Source organism: Cygnus atratus, chromosome 28 (genome assembly GCF_013377495.2).
Source record: "Cygnus atratus isolate AKBS03 ecotype Queensland, Australia chromosome 28, CAtr_DNAZoo_HiC_assembly, whole genome shotgun sequence".
Lineage (NCBI taxonomy): Eukaryota > Metazoa > Chordata > Aves > Anseriformes > Anatidae > Cygnus > Cygnus atratus.
Window position 1 is genome coordinate 1,547,492 of NC_066389.1, and position 15,777 is coordinate 1,563,268.

Genomic DNA, 15,777 nt, shown 5'->3' on the forward strand with positions numbered 1-15,777 from the left:
GTCAATCAGCCAGATTTGCCACTACCTGCTAAGGAAATTGCTCCGTCTATTACATTTTAAAGGAATTACTTATATTTATCAGAGAAAAATGAGAGGAAACAGTCAGCGAGAAACACCGTGGGGCAATTCCTTGGGGAAGGAGAGAGACAACAGCGAGCAAGCACAATTGTTCCTCTAAAAGGGGGCTTTTGAGCAGCTCGTTTCTGAGGATTAGGGAGAGCTCTCCGGAGGGGATTAAGGTTTCACTAAAAACCTCCCTCTCCACCAGCGTTCAAAGCCGCCTTCTCCTCCCAAGCCTGGGCTGACCCAAGGTGAGGCTGTGCGGGGCTGCTGGCGAGCTGAGCAGGTCCCAGCCCCACTGGGGGGGGGTCCCCAGGGCCAAGTGGCTGCAGCCAAAGCCCCCCCCCCGGGGTCCCACCAGCGCCAAGCCCCTCCACGTGGCTCCAGATACGGAATCGGAGCCCCAAATCCGCGGGGTGCTCCGCACGCAGGCAGCAAAACCCCCCGAGCAGCGAGGGGAGCGGAGGACGGCAGCTTTGCCAAATTCCCCAGGGGGAACTGGCGAGCCGGTGGGTGAGCATCAGGCGGGAAGAGGCTGCCCCCCGAGATAGCGGGCTGCCCCCTTATCCTGGTTTTGGCACCGTGGCTGGCAGCAGGTGAGGAATGATCTTGAAGTGACGCCGCCGCCAGCTGCCATCTCCTCTCCCTTGCACTTACCTGCTTACCCCATCCTAAGCGCAGGCACAGGGCGTCCAACAAACCTAAGAAACCACTTGGGATCACGCAGGCCTTTTCGGAAAGCCACTTTCAGCTGCAAAGGGGCTGAACAGCAGCTTGAGGAAAGAGCTCTGCCTCCACCAGTGCATCGAGAACTTCGGCGCCCGTCCGTACGCGCTTGTTGCAAGTGTTTGTGGGGTTTTGGTTTTTTACATTTGAGGAGAGGCTGCAGAAAAGAATCCACATACACAGGCATAGCCCCCAAGAGAAGAGATTAAACCTAGGCGTTCTGAATCCCTGTCTAAAAAAAAAAACAAAAAACAAAAAACAAAAACCAGCTTCGTTGTGATGCACATCACACAAAGGCGGGAGCAATCCCAGGCCTCCTGCACTCCCACATCTCCTCTGGCTGCCCCACCTGCACCCCAACACCACCGTGCTGATCGATCCCACTCCAACCCAGAAGCAAGCCGGGCGCGGCGGGTCTTACAGGGCTCCAGGAAGCAGCGCTGGGATTTCTCCCCTTCCCTCTCACTGCCCAACCTTCCCCTACCAAAAAAAAAAAAATAACATCAAAGAAACGCAGAACACTCGTGCCGAGCTAACAGCGAGTGCCCTCCTTGCTACTGAAAAGCAGGGGTAAAATCCACGGGGCGCAGAGCTGCCCGGGTTCCCCAGGGCATCAGCACTGCCATCATTTGTGGGGTCAGCGAAGAACCCGCCGTTCTGATACGCTTTGCATCGGGACATCCCGATCGTCCTAAACGCAAAAGCCCCTAATGAAAAGGCAGCATGTGAACGGGCACGTTTACAGCCAGGTTTGGGGCAAGCTTTCAGCAGCATTTCTTAAGCACTGAAGCGGCCAGAAGGTTTCCTGCCGCAGGAGCGGAGGAAGCCCGGCGAGGTGGGGAGGCTGCCCGACACCCCGCCCTACCTGCGAGGGGGATGAGACAGATTAATCACAAATAATTAGGGGAACTCAATCAGCTTCGGTGTGGCAATCAAGGAAGATACATGGAGCGCAGGGAGACGGATGGTTGTGCGCATTTATTTTTTTCTTTGATAAAAATGGTATGCAAATTACACAGCCATGGAGGCTCTTGGGAAAATATCACCCTGCTGGTCCTTGGGGAGAGTTTCTTGGAGAGTCGTAACATTCAAACACACCAAAATGGGGGGGGGGGAGGGTGGTCTAAACTGGGAAGAACATGAACGTCAACATTTTCCAGTGGAAAGAAGAGATCTTTGCCTTGTTTTTCAACCTCTTCTTGCTTTTACGCTTTCAGAAATGAACCTGCTGAGCCAACAAACCCCTGACACTGCTGCACAAGAACTGTATCGTTTGGGCAGAAACCCACCTTTCAAACACCTTCTGCACGCCGCTTCAACTCGAGTTCAACAGCAAGCCTGATCCCTGAAGGCATCCAGGCTACTTTACACTATCCCGACAGCGTAAGGAACCACAGTGCAGATGTAGTTTCCATGCACATCAACCCTTTACCAGGAGATTTGCGACACCTGTGTGCGAGGGACACAAGCTCGGTTCATCCAATGAAGTATTAAAACAAATGACATCAGAAGTTTCCAAGCCACTTCAATTTTTCTTTTGATCCATTCCCAATAAGATGCTGGGAGAAATAACCAGAAACCAAACTTGGCTCAAGTTTTAAATATTTGCCTGAAAGGAAGGCTAAGGGAGAGAATCATGTACAGTTAAAATCAAGCTACTCAAAACACAATCATTCAGGTAAATAACTAGAAGTATCGCCTCTACCATCTAGAGAAAGAGAGAAGAGTGTCTGAGACAGAGGGCATATTTAGGAAAAAATACACATCTGAAGTCTTTGTGGCCACGATGAGAACTGGAATCCACATACAAGCCAGTTAAAGAGCATTTCAACATGAAATCTTAACTTAGTAGGAAGGTCAGGGGTTAAGCTGTATCTTTTTGTTTTAAATACATGGACAGCTGTCAGATATGAAAATGATGGTGGGCTTTCCTGAAAGATCCCCCTGCGCATGTGTATGGATGCATGTGCTGACATCTGTGGGGCAGCATGACAAGAGTTTAGGAAGGCTGGGAGCCCAGCAGTCTCTCAATAGCTGCATTGATGTCTCCACCAGTGGCAATAAGCGCCTGGAGGTTGGCCTCACGATTAATGAAGCCCATGGCATTCAGCTGCTCCAGCTGCTGTTGGAATCGCACTTCAGGACTCTGCGCCTGCAGAGGAAGAGGACAAAAGACCTTAGCGGCAGAGAGCAGAGACGACATCCAACGTGGACAGTAACGGCCGCGCAGGGACCCTGTGCCGAGCACTGAAACTCTCCAGGCTCGTTTGGCGACGTTACCCGCCTCCCCCAACCTGCCCCGGGCTCTGGCGGAGCCCTCACGCCGCACCCAGTTGGTTCCCAGTTCTGTACCTACGGCGCTCTTAGTTTCAAAGCATTACCCCAAAGAACTAACCGCTCTGGGACACCAAATCCTGCAAATTTAGCAGAAAGCACCGCGCCCAAGAGAAACCCGCTGCGGACCTGCGTCCCCGGAGCGGGGTGGGATCGGGACAAGCTCTAGCTCGCCCTGCAGACGTCCCCCAGAAGCCCAGCAGCGTGGAGCTGGGCGTTACATACTTGAGAGCTTCCTCCGGCCAGCAGCTGGATCATCTGCTGCATGAGCTGCTGTTGGGGGTTACCACCCCCAGCTGGAGAGGCACTGGCCGGCGTCGAAGCAGAGGGAACGGGGTTCTCCGGGATTGTGCTTCCTCCTGTGGAGGACGGGGGCATTCGAGGCATGCCAAAGGAGCCGAGGCTGCAGAAAAAGGCAGGGTGTGCTCAGAGGCAAGCTGGCGCTTCTGGGCGTCCCCTGCCCGTCTCGTGGGAGTTAGGCAGCACGGGGAAGCCCCTGCCCCAACCCGTGCTTCGGGACGGCTCCGTCGACCTAATTGGCCTCATTTGTACCCCGGTCATGCACGCCACGGGGAGTAGGCAATCCCAACAGAGGTGCAGCCTGAAAGGAACTGCAAAGGCTGAAGGCGACCCGCGCTGCCAGAGAGCAGAGGGCCCGAGGGCTGCCGGCAGACCAGTTTGACCTCACTTCCCCACCCAACCTCCTTGGCTGCGCAGCTCATTTCTCCTCAGAGATAAAATTCTCGCGTCCAACCGCTACCAAAAGACAGGGGAGGGACCAAGCAGCTCGCCCGGATCTTTTCTCCAAAAAGAAAGGGTCAAGGACTTCCCCGCACCAAGTGCAAACAAGCAGGAAGTGCTAATTAGCTGGAGCTCACTGAGGCCTGCAGGCGCGCACACACAGGTCCCCATGACTCTCCTTGATGAATCGACCACTAGTCTGCCTGCTGGTATCAAGCACGTCAGCTCTGCCTGCAGAAACCCACTCTCCAGCACTCGTTACCTTGGCACTAGTCCTGGGGCCTCCGTTTGCAGCGTCTGGAGTCCCTGCTGGATCTGGAGGAGCGCCTGCATGGCGCGGGGGTTGGTGAGAATGGAGAGGGAGTCTGGGTTCTGCATCTGGGAACAAAGGGGAAAGAAAAAAAAGAAAAAAAAACCACTCAGCGGGTACCAAACAGCGAGAGCTTCTGCAGCCAGCGAGCCACCAGCTTTAAATCTGAAGCGGCCTCAGCACAGAGCTGCGCCTCGAGCCCTGCAGCCAGAGCGAACCTGCGAGTCTGGTTTCTCCTTCGAGTCTCTAGACTGCAGGGCTCGTCTACACAGAGACACCGAAAGAGTTTAGATCAAATTTCCTAAATAGGCTAGGTGAATCGGATTAAGAAAGGGGAACACACGCCTTCGGAATTAAAGCGATTCTATTCGATTTACCTGAGTGAACCAGCTGCTCTAGCACAATTAGCCGTTTTCAGTTTTGTAAGCTCATTACTGCGAGAGACTGTCCACAAAGGGGTTTCATGCATCGTGACTAGTCCAATTTCAAGTCCACCTTTAGGTAGCTTAGATCACCTAATTTAGGTGGCCTCGTCCAAACACGCTCTCACTTTCCCTCTCCTTTGCGCAACCCCCTTTCTTCCACAGCCCAAACCACCCAAGCCCACATGCTTCCTACTCCACTTGACGACACAGCCGAGATGCTCCCTTGCCTACAGAGGATCGAAAAGCTCTGGAGCCCGGGGGCTGAGAGCAGCACAGGGCCAGACAGGGGCCTTTACCTGCTGCAGGAAGACAGGGAGCTGAAGGCGGAGCTGTTCTTGAAGCTGTGGATTCCCAGCAAAGAGGGGGACATTTACCATGATCTAGCAAGAGACAGCACACGTAGGTAGGGTCAGAGGCTTGCTGCCGTTGGCTGTTAGACCCTACGCTAACTAAGCCACGAAGAACAAGTCAGTCGTGCCCCTGACTTCCTCCCTGGGCTTTCAGCACGTTCCCCTGCTCGTGGGAACTGAAATAAGACAGCTCAATTCCTGGCAGCAGTGTTGAACGCAGGATCCAAGGGCAAAGAGAAGGGCCAATGCCATGTGCCTCTGAAAGCCACTTTCTTTTGTTAGGGGCTCACCAAAGACACAAGAGTTCGCTACTTACTGTGACTACCTTCAAGCTACTGAGAAATAAAACAGAGTTGTACACATTCGCTCAGCTCTCAGCAAGAAAAACCTCTCCAGCTACAGAAGCAGACTGGTCTCATGTGCGTCATGCCCAAGGCCTGCCTGATAATAGCAGATACAATCGCAACGCTTTTACCTGTGCTGCAAAGTCCGGGTTCTGGGCAAGAGTTTGCATCATGCTCCGCATATAAGGGGCAGAGATCATGTTCTGCATCAGCTGAGGGTTTTCGGAAATCTGCTGCAGGAGGCCTTGCATCTCTGGGCTGTTAAACATGCCTGTAAGGGTAAACGAAGGAGAAGACAAAGGAAAACCCATTACAAGCCTGAGCACTGCTGCAGTGCCTGAAGTACAACACCGCCTATCCACTAGGCAACAGGGAATATGGCTGTAAACAGCCACAGCTGCTTGCCACCCTCTTTCTGGTCCCTCTCTCGCTTACGTACCAGCCCCAATGCTAGCAGCATTCAGCCCGAAGGGGTTGGATACAGTCGGTGTGCTTTGGGTGGTTGCTGGGCCAGTGCTGCCTTCGCTGCTGGGCGCCTGGCTCTGGGAAGCAGGGGGCGTGGGGCTCCAGGGGTTCGGTAACGGCTCTCTGTTCTCCGTCCGCAAAGGCTGAGAGCTTGAGCTATCAGAGTTCCCCGTCAAGGAAGAGAAAGGATTGTTGCCAAACTAGGGAAGAAGGGGAGAACGAAGAAATAGCCTTAATCAGTCAGCCCTAACAGGGAATGTTGGACTAACCCCACCACTGCGTGGCTAGAGAACAGCCCATCATATTCATCTGGGTCCAGGATTTGCTAAACACATGCCATAATTTGCCTCCTGAGAACTTTGTAATCCACAACACGCCACTTTCAGAAAAACTCCAGGCTCGAGAAACGGCCACAGCCCTAGATTTGGCTCCCAAACACAGGCCTTCCAAACATCCATGTAAAATCAGCACCCGGACATACCAGTAGGTAATGCTAGACTGGAGTATGTCTGCGCAGCCTTCTGCAGCCAGACCTGCGCTCGCTCCTCCCGTGCTCCAAGCCAGCTGGAGCGCAGCCAGCTCCAATCCGAAGGCGTCAGGCTTGAGCTAATACAGTAAGCCCTGCCGGGAGCCGAGGGCCGTGCTAACGAAGCTGTGGGGCTTTCGGATCGGCAACGGCTGGCACCCAGCCTGCTCGGAGACCAGAGGAGCAAGGGCAGGTCCCCGCTCAGATACACCCAAACCACGCAGCAAAGGCAGCTGACTGGCACCGCACGACGTTCTGCCGACGGCTGCGTTCGTAATTGAAAGGGGAGGGGATGAACAGCTGTGGTTTGAGGAGGCTGCCCGCCACCACGAGGGTTAGGGAAAGACCAGCTCCCCGTGCTCGGCACGCTGCGCCCCGTGTGCAGCCCGTACCTGCTCCCTGGCTGCGCTGAACATGGGCTCCTGGATGTCCGTGTACATCCGGCGCAGGGCGTTGTAGCCTCCTGGAATGCTCTCGAGGTTGCTCAAAGCACGGTCCTGGTTCCGCATCATCTCCTGCATCATGGCAGGGTTACGAGCCAACTCCATTGTCTGGGAGAAGGAGAGAAAGGTGGGAAGTTCAGCTCCACGTGCACCATGGAAGACTGAAGTGGATCGAGAGCCCGGTGAGCAGCCCAGCGGTATCCTACTGATTTACCAACCAAGCCCTGAAAGAGTTAAGTCTCAGCTCCCAGAAGAAAGAGTATAATTAAACCCGTTTCACAGCCGGAGAGCAGAGAGATCATTTATCCAAGCAAAGAGAGCCCAGGGATCCTGGCTCCTCCCACCCTTGCTCAGCTCTCTTCCTTCATAACCTCAATTCGGCCTTGTTTCGTTTCTAAGCAGTATCAGGACATCCAAACATTTAACACCCATATGTTCCCACTCAAAGCAGGTGGACCACGTTCAAAAACTGAGGTGGAAGAGACTGGATCCTTCCTGTTGCAGAAAAACCAAGTAATTCACCATCTCCAGACTTCTCGTGGGTCTCCCCTGCTCAAAGAACACCCAGACCTCCTTTGAGGAGATGCATAAACATGGATCGTTCACCATTTAGTCCTGCAACGCTGGAATTTCACGTAGGCCCAACACAGTTGAAAGGAAAGACAACTGGAAGCGCAGGGCAACTACGCTCATGCCCGGAAACACCTCCTGAAAAGTCTTCCTGGGGAAACAGCAGCGCCCTGCCAACTATTTAACACCCACACTCTCACTTTTCCCCTCACGCTTGCCTTCCGACAAACCTTCGGACAGACAGCTAGCTCTCCGGGGCACGGGCCCTCTCTGTTCTGGGACAGTACAGAAAAAAGAGACCTCTAGGATCCCAGCCTATGCCTAGTGTAATATTTTACTAGTAAAATATCAACCGTACAGCTCTGCAAGTCTGTACTTAATCCACCAACAGAAAAAGAGAAGAACGAAACCCATTCACAGTAGCTTCATTGCTCCGTGACTGCTTTTGCTCCCATCCATTCCACAGAACACAGCAGCCTTGTGTGTGGCACACTAGAACGACCCCAGTATCCTTTTTTTTGCCCACCACATAATAGACACAACAGCCCTGCAAGGGAGATAAGAGTTGCAGGCACGTGGGTTGTGTAATCGCTATTCACTTAACTCAAGACCACCATCTGTTTGTGAGGAGCTTACAGAGGGAAGGAAAAGGAAGAGATCTCTAAATTCATCAGGCTGGCATTCACACGCCCCCTTCTGTGAGCAGACACCGAAGCTGGCCCACAAAGATGCTCTTGGACCCGCCTGGACCAGCCCCCGGTGCGCTGACCCACCTGCCTCATGAGCTCCGGGTTGTTCAGCATGTGGCTGATCTCCGGGTTTCGCTCCATGAGCTGCTGCATTTGGGGATTGGCCATGATCATCTGCCTCATGAGGTCCGGGTTGGACATCATGTTCTGCACCAAGGGGTTCTCCATGATCTGCGAGAGCATCTCGGGGTTGGACATCAGCTGCCGCTGCATCTGCTGCTGGAGCTCCATGAAGTTGGCCGAGCCCATCCCAAGGTTGCCCAGCCCGGTGATGCCGCCAAAGCCAGCTGGAGAGGGAACAACACACGGGGAGAGAGGCGTGAGTCAGAAACTGCCGGCAGCTGCAAAAAGAGGACAAGTGCATCAGCTGAACTGCACCCGCACTCATCTTGGGGTATCCTATTCCTACGGCAGCCAGCTCTGAGGGAGGACATCCCCTGCACATGCTTCACAAAGGGTTTTGCTGTCATCCTGAGCAGGCAAACCGAGCTACGCTGGGGGAAGCGACTCGTGCAAGCGGCAGGGACAATTACAGGGGCTCCCGGCTCCTTCCCGTTCCCAGGAATTTCTTTCGCGTTCGGCTTTCTCCCGGCCAGCACTTACAAAGGATGGACGTGGCACTGTTAGGGCCTCCATCTCCAGGACCTCCCACAGTCCCTGATCCGCTGCTCCGCCTGCTGCCGCTGCCGGCGTCCGAAGCGGCGCTGCTGGATGTGGAAGGCTGAGACGGGGCAGCAGGAGAAGGGGAGCTTGCGGTGGGGGCAGAAGCAGCATTGGGGGCAGAAGCAGCAGCTGTTGGATCTTGGACCCTGCAAAGAAACAAACCGAGGCGTTAAACTCCTGAGACTGGGGAGGTTGGAGCAGAATCCTCCGCGTGGGACGCGGGACCGTGCACCCCGGACCGAGGCAGCCTCCCTTCAAGCCCGCTGGCCCAGCAGCAGCCAGCCCCGGCTGCTTTCATTCCCGGCTGCAGGGCTGCACAGCTGTGGCTCCCAGATGCCTTCCATCTGTTGGAATCTGCCTCCCACCCCGATGCATAACAGCCTCTGACATTTCATCCTGGCCCACACGAAGCGGCTCAACTGGTCTTACTCCGAGCTGCATCTAGCTCTCGCCTGAATCACGCTGAACTATTTACCTCAGCCATATCCTTGAGCAATGAGTTTGCTCCAAACAGGAAAATCCTCCTGCTGCTCCCACAGAAACCACAGGAGGTTACAGCAGGGCTAGTGGACGGGGTAAACAAGAGTTGGCTTTGCTGCAACTCCTCTCATGCACTGAATATTTCTGTTGGTGCTCCTGGGGACAAAGTAAGTGTCTGCCTTACCCTACAGATGGAGAAACGAGGCATGAAGCAGCGAGCATCCACCCTAAACAACACTTCTGGCCAGCAGGGCTACGAATTCACACCTCCGCTCTTGGTTTTACCTTATACGTGAGACTTCTCCTTCCACCACAAGTTTACCGTGGCTTCTTTTAACACACACGGGATCACAAGCCACAGCGCAGCAGATACAGGACGCCAGCTTTACTGACTAAACCGACCCAAACCAGTACCTCGTACTCACAGGTCTTCCTTGGGATTTTTATAGGCCTTTAAAAAAAGGAACATTGCAAAGATTCTCTGAAGCATCTGCAGTCATGGCAGCGAGAGTCCTGGACTAGCGCTGAAGAGCTTTCAGATGAAATCAGATGGCAAAATTCACTTTACTCACCTCAAAAAAGAAACGCCACTGCTGTTCGTTACGCGTTAGTGACATAAATCTCTTGGTTTTTTTGTTTTTCCCACCCTTTTTTCTCTCCTGTCCCAAATCCAGAAGGATTCCCTTCTCTAAGCCCCTCTCCCTCTCCACACGCCTTCTAGGACTTTCAGAACCTGAACCTGAAGGCCTCGCTGTGTTTTCCAGCCCCATCCGACCGGTGCTGAAAACCAACGGCCGCTGATAGGGAGGCAGAGCATGTGGGGAACAAAGCAAGTAGGAAGCTTAACAAAAAAGGAAGAAGGAAGCTGCAGAAAGGTCACTTGGTTTCTCTCAGCACAGGAAGAGGCTGTAATGACTTCGGTAAGCACTTATCTGTGACTATTAGAGAACAAAACGAGCAGCCCAGGACGGCTCTCTCATTCACCCTTTGAAAAGGTTCCCAACTACCGCAGTTTGCTGCGGGGACAGCGGTAAACAGCATCAGCCTATCAAGCGACCTGGAGACGCAGGATTCAGAGCGAGACCTCCTGCAGAAGCTGACAATACACGCGCTGGGCTTTGTAAAGAATAGAGGAAAAAAAAAAAAAAGAAAAAAAAAAGCACTAATCTCGACTCCGTCAGCTCCGTCAGCTCCCCCGGGGGACAGCGGACCTGCACAAAAAGCTGCAGCCCAGTTCGTTTACCAGGCGCCTGATCAGCCTGCAGCAGGGAGCCCAAGGAACTGTCGCGAAGGGCATTTCGAGATCAACAAGACGTGGCTGAGGCACAGCAACAGCTCCCAAGAGCCTCTCGTGCCTTCTGCTTCACTGGGCAGCGCTGGGAGAGGCCCGGCCTCGCAGGACCTCGCGCTCACCCTGCAGTTCTTGCTCAGGCCAAGTGACAGGGCGCAGGCGGACGCGAGGGAGCTGCGCTCAGGCCGGAAGCCACCGAGGGGTGCGCCCGCAGCGTGCTCCCGAGCTGGTGACCTCACTGCAAGCAGCCAAACGGCCTGAGCCTCCCCAAATTCCCAGCTGCCTGCACGTGCCCACGCAGAGATGCCTACAGGGGCCACAAGGAAGCCCTTTTGCCCCGTGGGGAGCCCTCGGTGTGCGCCGCGGGTCCTCCACGGCACCCGAGAAAGGCTGAGCTGCTGGCTAGAGCAGGAAGCGAAAGGCAACCCGGGCATTACTTTCAGCCTTAATACAAACTCACCGGGAAGGTCATTTCTGTTAGCAGTGAGTCATCTTGGTAAGAACTAGGACAGCGTCAAGTTCAGAGGGGATCTCGCAAGGTGACCAAGTTAGAGAGGCTCAAACTACGCAAAGCCACGTCTGCTAATTGTGCCGAAGAGCAGCCTGCCCCCTCAGGTACCTGCCACAAGCTTACACAGCTGCATAACCCGGGGAAAAGACAGGCCAAGCGATAAACCCCGCAGTTAAACGGCAAAGTGGGGCGAAAAGACAGCCTCCAAGAGTTGTCCCGCTCCGTCACCGCTGCCGGACTCGCCCACAAGTGCTCTGCTTCAGTCCCCGGCGAAGCTGAGCCGCTCCACCACAGCGTAATCCCATCGCTCCTTTACTCTCAGCCCCCCCGAGCGGAACAGTTTCTTACTTCTGTGGAGTCTTAATGACCAAGTGCACCGTCAGCCCATCTTTGATCCCGTGTTGATTCAAAGTGTCTCCGTCCTTCAGGATCTTCCCAGCAAAGATCAGAACCAGCTGATCCTGTTTGGCTTTAAACCGCCTGGAAATCTCTTCTTTGAACTGAAAAACAAACAGAGCGCTTGTCAGGCAAACGGCCGAGACCAGAAATCGAAAGATAACGCTCCAGATATCATCGATTGACCCCGCAAACGGCATAAGGAACCGACAGTCCTTCAGTACCTCACCGAAAAGGAGCCCATGCAGGCAGCAATTCAGTCACCAGTTGCTGAGGATGTCTGAGGCGTTAAGGAAAACAAAAACAACAACAACAAAAAAAAGCAAAGACAAGCTCTACACCGCTTTCAAGATGGGGAGTAAATTTCAGAACGTACAGAACAATTACCTCAAGGCGAGCCGGAGGCTTCCAAAGAAAGATCAGGTGTGCCTCTTAGGGCTAATCCAAACACACCAGTTATCCTCAGTGACCGAACTTTATTTGTCTGGTTTTTGGGGTGTTTTTTTTTTTTTTTTTTTTTTGGAAGGAAAGCCCTACTCTGACTTGACACGGGAAAAGGGCACCGTCCTTCCTCAGCCACCGGAATTAAACCAGGTCTCCTCTAATTCCTACCCCTGTGGGCTGGACTCCCTATGAGTATGCACGCCGCACACCGCTGACATCTCCTCTTTGCTGTGCGACGGGGAGGGATTAACACCTGCCAATAAGCTCGCCACCGCTAGCTCAGCTGGGGCATTCCCGTGTTGATTGGAGAGAAGAAAGAAAAAAAAAAAAAAAAAAAAGGAAAGAAAGAGAAAAAAAAAAAAAAAAAAAGCCCTTTGCATTTGGAAGCCCCGGACCAGCGGAAATTCACAGGGAAAGGCCGGGAGGAGAAGCGCACGCCTCCCCTGGAGGAGCTCGCAGCCTTTGCGCCAAAACCCCGCAAACCCAGCACCCCGGAGGGCGCAGCCCCGAACCCGACGTTCTCCTGGCTGCGGGGCTTCGTGCTCTCCTCGGCAGGCAGCGGACACTTGGCACCCCCCCCCCCCCCCCCCCCCCGAGCGCCGCCGGGTTTCGGGGAGCTGCCTGGGAAGGAGCAGGAGGGCCCACGCACACCGCGGCCCCCGCCAACCCCACAACTCCCCACCCCAGAGCTCCGGCGGGCCGTAAATGCCCCGAACCCCGCACGGAAGCACGCTGCGGGGCCGGGAGCCGCGCTGGCGACGCCGCTTTGACAGCGCTGGAGCCGCTTCTCGCGATCCCCTCCCGCTCCCCCGTGCCCCGCGGAGCTCCCTGGCAGGAGCAGACCCCGCACCCATGGGTGCCAGGAGGGCGCTGAGCTCCGCGTCTCTGCCCCGAAGCCGTTCGCAGCCCCGCTCCCCGCCGCCCCCCCCCGGGGAGCTGCGCGGATCCGGCCCCGAGCCCGGCGCCCCGCAGGCTGTGTCCCCCCCCCCCCTCAAAGCACCGCTCCCCGCTGCCCTTCCCAGCCCAGCCCCGTGCCCCCCGCTTCCTGGGGGGGTCCCCCGAGCCCTCGCATCCCCCTCCCCAAAGCCGACCCCTCCCACGCCCCCTCCTGCCACCCTCCCCGCATCCCCAACGACGCCACGTTCCCCCCCCCCCGAACACCATTCTCCCCCTCCCCAAACGTTCTCTCCCCAAAAAAACATTCTCCCCCCCCACCCCCCGGCCCCCTCCCAGCCCCCCACCCCCCACCTCCCCCTACTCCCCGGGGGCCTTACAGGACCCCTCCCCCACCCCAAGACCTCCGCTCCCCCCCCTCAAACTTCCCCCCCCCCCCGAATCCTCACCTCCTCCCCTCAAGTCAATACCCCCCGACCCCCCAAATCCCCCCCCAACCCCCAAATCCCCCATATCCCCCCAACCCCCCCCCCCACCCCCCGAATCCCCAAACCCCCCCAACCCCCCCCCACGCCCCCCCAAATCCCCCACGCCCCCCGAACCCCCCACGCCCCCCCCCCCCCCAAATCCCCCACACACCCCCAACCCCCCCCGCCCAAACCCCTCACCCCTCACCCCCCCCCCCCCGCCGGCCCCCCACCTCTCGCACGGAGGCCCCGTCCGCGATGACGATCTCCTCCTTATCCTTGGGGGTCTTCACCGTGACGCGGATCAGGGCCCCCCCGGGCCCCCCAGCTCCACCCCGCCGGGGCCCGGCCCTCCTCCTCCTCCTCCTCCTCCTCCTCCACCGCCGCCGCCGCCGCCGCTCGGCTCCGCCATCTTCGCCGCCCGCCCGGGGCCGCCGCCGACAGAGAAAGGCGGCGCTCGCCGCCCGGGCCCTCCCCGCCTCGGGCTGCCTCTGCCGCCCCCTGGCGGCCCGGCGGGGGGGGGGGGGGGCTGCAGGGCTGCGGGGAAAGGGCTCGGCTGCGGGGGAAGGGTTTCGGGGGCGGCCGGGGGGTGGGGGGTGCCCCCGGGGCCGAGTAGGCCTGAAGGGGGCGGCGGGGAGGGGAGGGGGGGGGCTGAACTACAACTCCCAGCGTGCCCCGCGCTGAGCAGGGCCGGCTGAGGCGGGGAGGGCGCTGCACTACAACTCCCGGCGTGCCCCGCGCCGAGCGGGCGGCGGAACTACAAGTCCCGGCGTGCCCCGCGCCTGTCAGCTGCCCCCCTCCTCCCCCCATGACGGGGCTGGGGAGGAGGAGGAGGAGGAGGAAGGAGGGGGGGGAGGGCGCCGCCATGCTGCGGCCCAAGGCCCTGACGCAGGTGCTGAGCCAGGCCAACACCGGCGGCGTCCAGAGCACGCTGTGAGCGGGGCGAAGCCGGGCTGGGGGCGTCCCTGAGCCCCCCTGGGGGCACGCAGCGGGGTTGGGGGGCCGTGGGGGTGCTGCTGGGGGGTGGGGGGAAGGGGGCAGGACCCCCCCCCCCCCCCTAAAGCTCAGCGGGTGGGGCCGTTGGGTCGCCCCCAGTTCCCTCAGCTCAGCCTGGGGGCTGGCGGGGGCTGCCGAGCCCAGCACCCAGCTCTGGGGGTGACAGCCCCACCCTTGGGTGCTGGTGCCCCCCCCCCCCCCGCCCCCCCCCCCCCGTGCTCGGCGGTGCCAAATTTTCGTCGCCCCGTCTCTTTCCCAGGCTCCTGAACAACGAGGGCTCCCTGCTGGCCTACTCGGGCTACGGCGACACCGACGCCAGGGTCACCGCCGCCATCGCCAGCAACATCTGGGTGGCCTACGACAAGAACGGGCACCAGGCCTTCAACGAGGACAACCTCAAGTTCATCCTGATGGACTGCATGGTACGTGGGGGCTTGCCCCCCTGCCCCCCCCGCCTCCCCCCCGTCACAGGCACCCCCAAACCCCCTCAGACCCCCCCCCCCACAACGGGTCCTTGCCCAGCCGGGGGTCCGACAGGTGCCGTTCTTCTCCGGGCAGGAGGGACGAGTGGCCATCACGCGCGTGGCCAACCTCCTGCTGTGCATGTACGCGAAGGAGACGGTGGGATTTGGGATGCTGAAAGCCAAGGTAATGCGGCGGGGAGGGGCAAAAAAGGGGCCGTTGGGGTAATTCCGGGAGGAAGAGGATGGCGGCGGTGGAGCAAGCAGCCATGCCAGGGATGCTTCTCTCCCCCGGGCAGAGTTTTGACAGCTCCCACGCCAGCTCAGGCAGGAAACCGCACGTTATTAAGGCTCCACGGTGAAATTTAAGCCAAAACGAGAACGCGAACGGCGTCCGTGCAGATCCCAAATATCCCCCGGGCGCTGGGGCAGGATGTGGGTTTGCCCACAGTGACCGGGTCCCCTGGGGGCTGCAGCCCTGGTGCGCTCAGCACCCCTCACACCAGTCCCCACCTGCAGGCGCAGGCGCTGGTCCAGTACCTGGAGGAGCCACTGACACAGGTGGCCGCATCCTGACCCCGGGAGCAGGGAGCTGACGGGCTCGCGGGGGGCACCGCGCCACGGCTGAGAGCTCCGACACCTCCGACACCTCCGGCGGCGTGGCAGGGAGCCCCGGAGCCTGGACGGCCGCTTGCTGCGGAGGGGACCAAGGAAGGGGAAATAAAAACGTGTCTGATGCTCGTGTCCTTCTGTGCGTCTCAGATAAAAGGAGGGTGAAAGGGTGGGACGGGGCAGCTACCCGCCAGCTTGGGGGCTGCAACAAGCACAAAAAAAGCTGCCAAGAGCCCCTCTGCGTTCCTGCGGGGAGGGTCTGGGGGGGCTCCTTTCCCCCCACCCCCCCGCTGCTCCCGGCTTTCACGCGACGGCAGCAGAGGCGAGGAAAAGCGCCGGTGTCCTGCCAGATCCCGGCTGAGCCCGGGGCCCTGCTCCTGGCCCCGCTGCCCCAGCCTGCCCCGCGCTGCGCTGGCCCCAGGATCGGGCCCAGCTCCTCCTCCGGCTGCCCCGTGACGGTCCCAGGGGTGACTTTACCTGCCCAACCTGCGCCGCCACCACCCGTCCCACCCCTTGAGT

General features: G+C 58.0%; 2 protein-coding genes across 4 annotated transcripts; one reads left to right on the top strand and one right to left on the bottom strand.

Annotated features, from left to right (window-relative positions):
• Positions 1-1,746: 1,746 nt before the first annotated feature.
• UBQLN4 (ubiquilin 4) lies at positions 1,747-13,541 on the bottom strand (the record flags this gene model as incomplete). Its single annotated transcript, XM_035571147.2, is given in 12 exon segments — positions 1,747-2,938; positions 3,346-3,523; positions 4,124-4,239; positions 4,893-4,976; positions 5,422-5,561; positions 5,730-5,955; positions 6,674-6,832; positions 8,068-8,330; positions 8,647-8,852; positions 11,337-11,488; positions 13,423-13,517; positions 13,520-13,541. Coding segments are annotated over 12 exon segments (1,794 nt in total), but the record flags the coding sequence as incomplete, so codon positions are not given.
• Positions 13,542-13,981: 440 nt separating this feature from the next.
• Positions 13,982-15,390, top strand: LAMTOR2 (late endosomal/lysosomal adaptor, MAPK and MTOR activator 2). 3 transcript variants are annotated; one of them, XM_035571133.2, is made up of 4 exons: positions 13,983-14,122; positions 14,445-14,607; positions 14,744-14,833; positions 15,166-15,390. In XM_035571133.2, exons 1-4 carry the CDS (start codon positions 13,998-14,000, stop codon positions 15,220-15,222), a joined length of 435 nt encoding a protein of 144 aa, XP_035427026.2. In that variant the 5' UTR covers positions 13,983-13,997; the 3' UTR covers positions 15,223-15,390. The 3 variants fall into 3 exon arrangements, with proteins under 3 accessions (XP_035427027.2, XP_035427026.2, XP_050571884.1); XM_050715927.1 differs by having other exon boundaries at positions 13,987-14,081; XM_035571134.2 differs by lacking the exon at positions 14,744-14,833 and having other exon boundaries at positions 13,982-14,122.
• The last annotated feature ends 387 nt before the right edge of the window (positions 15,391-15,777 follow it).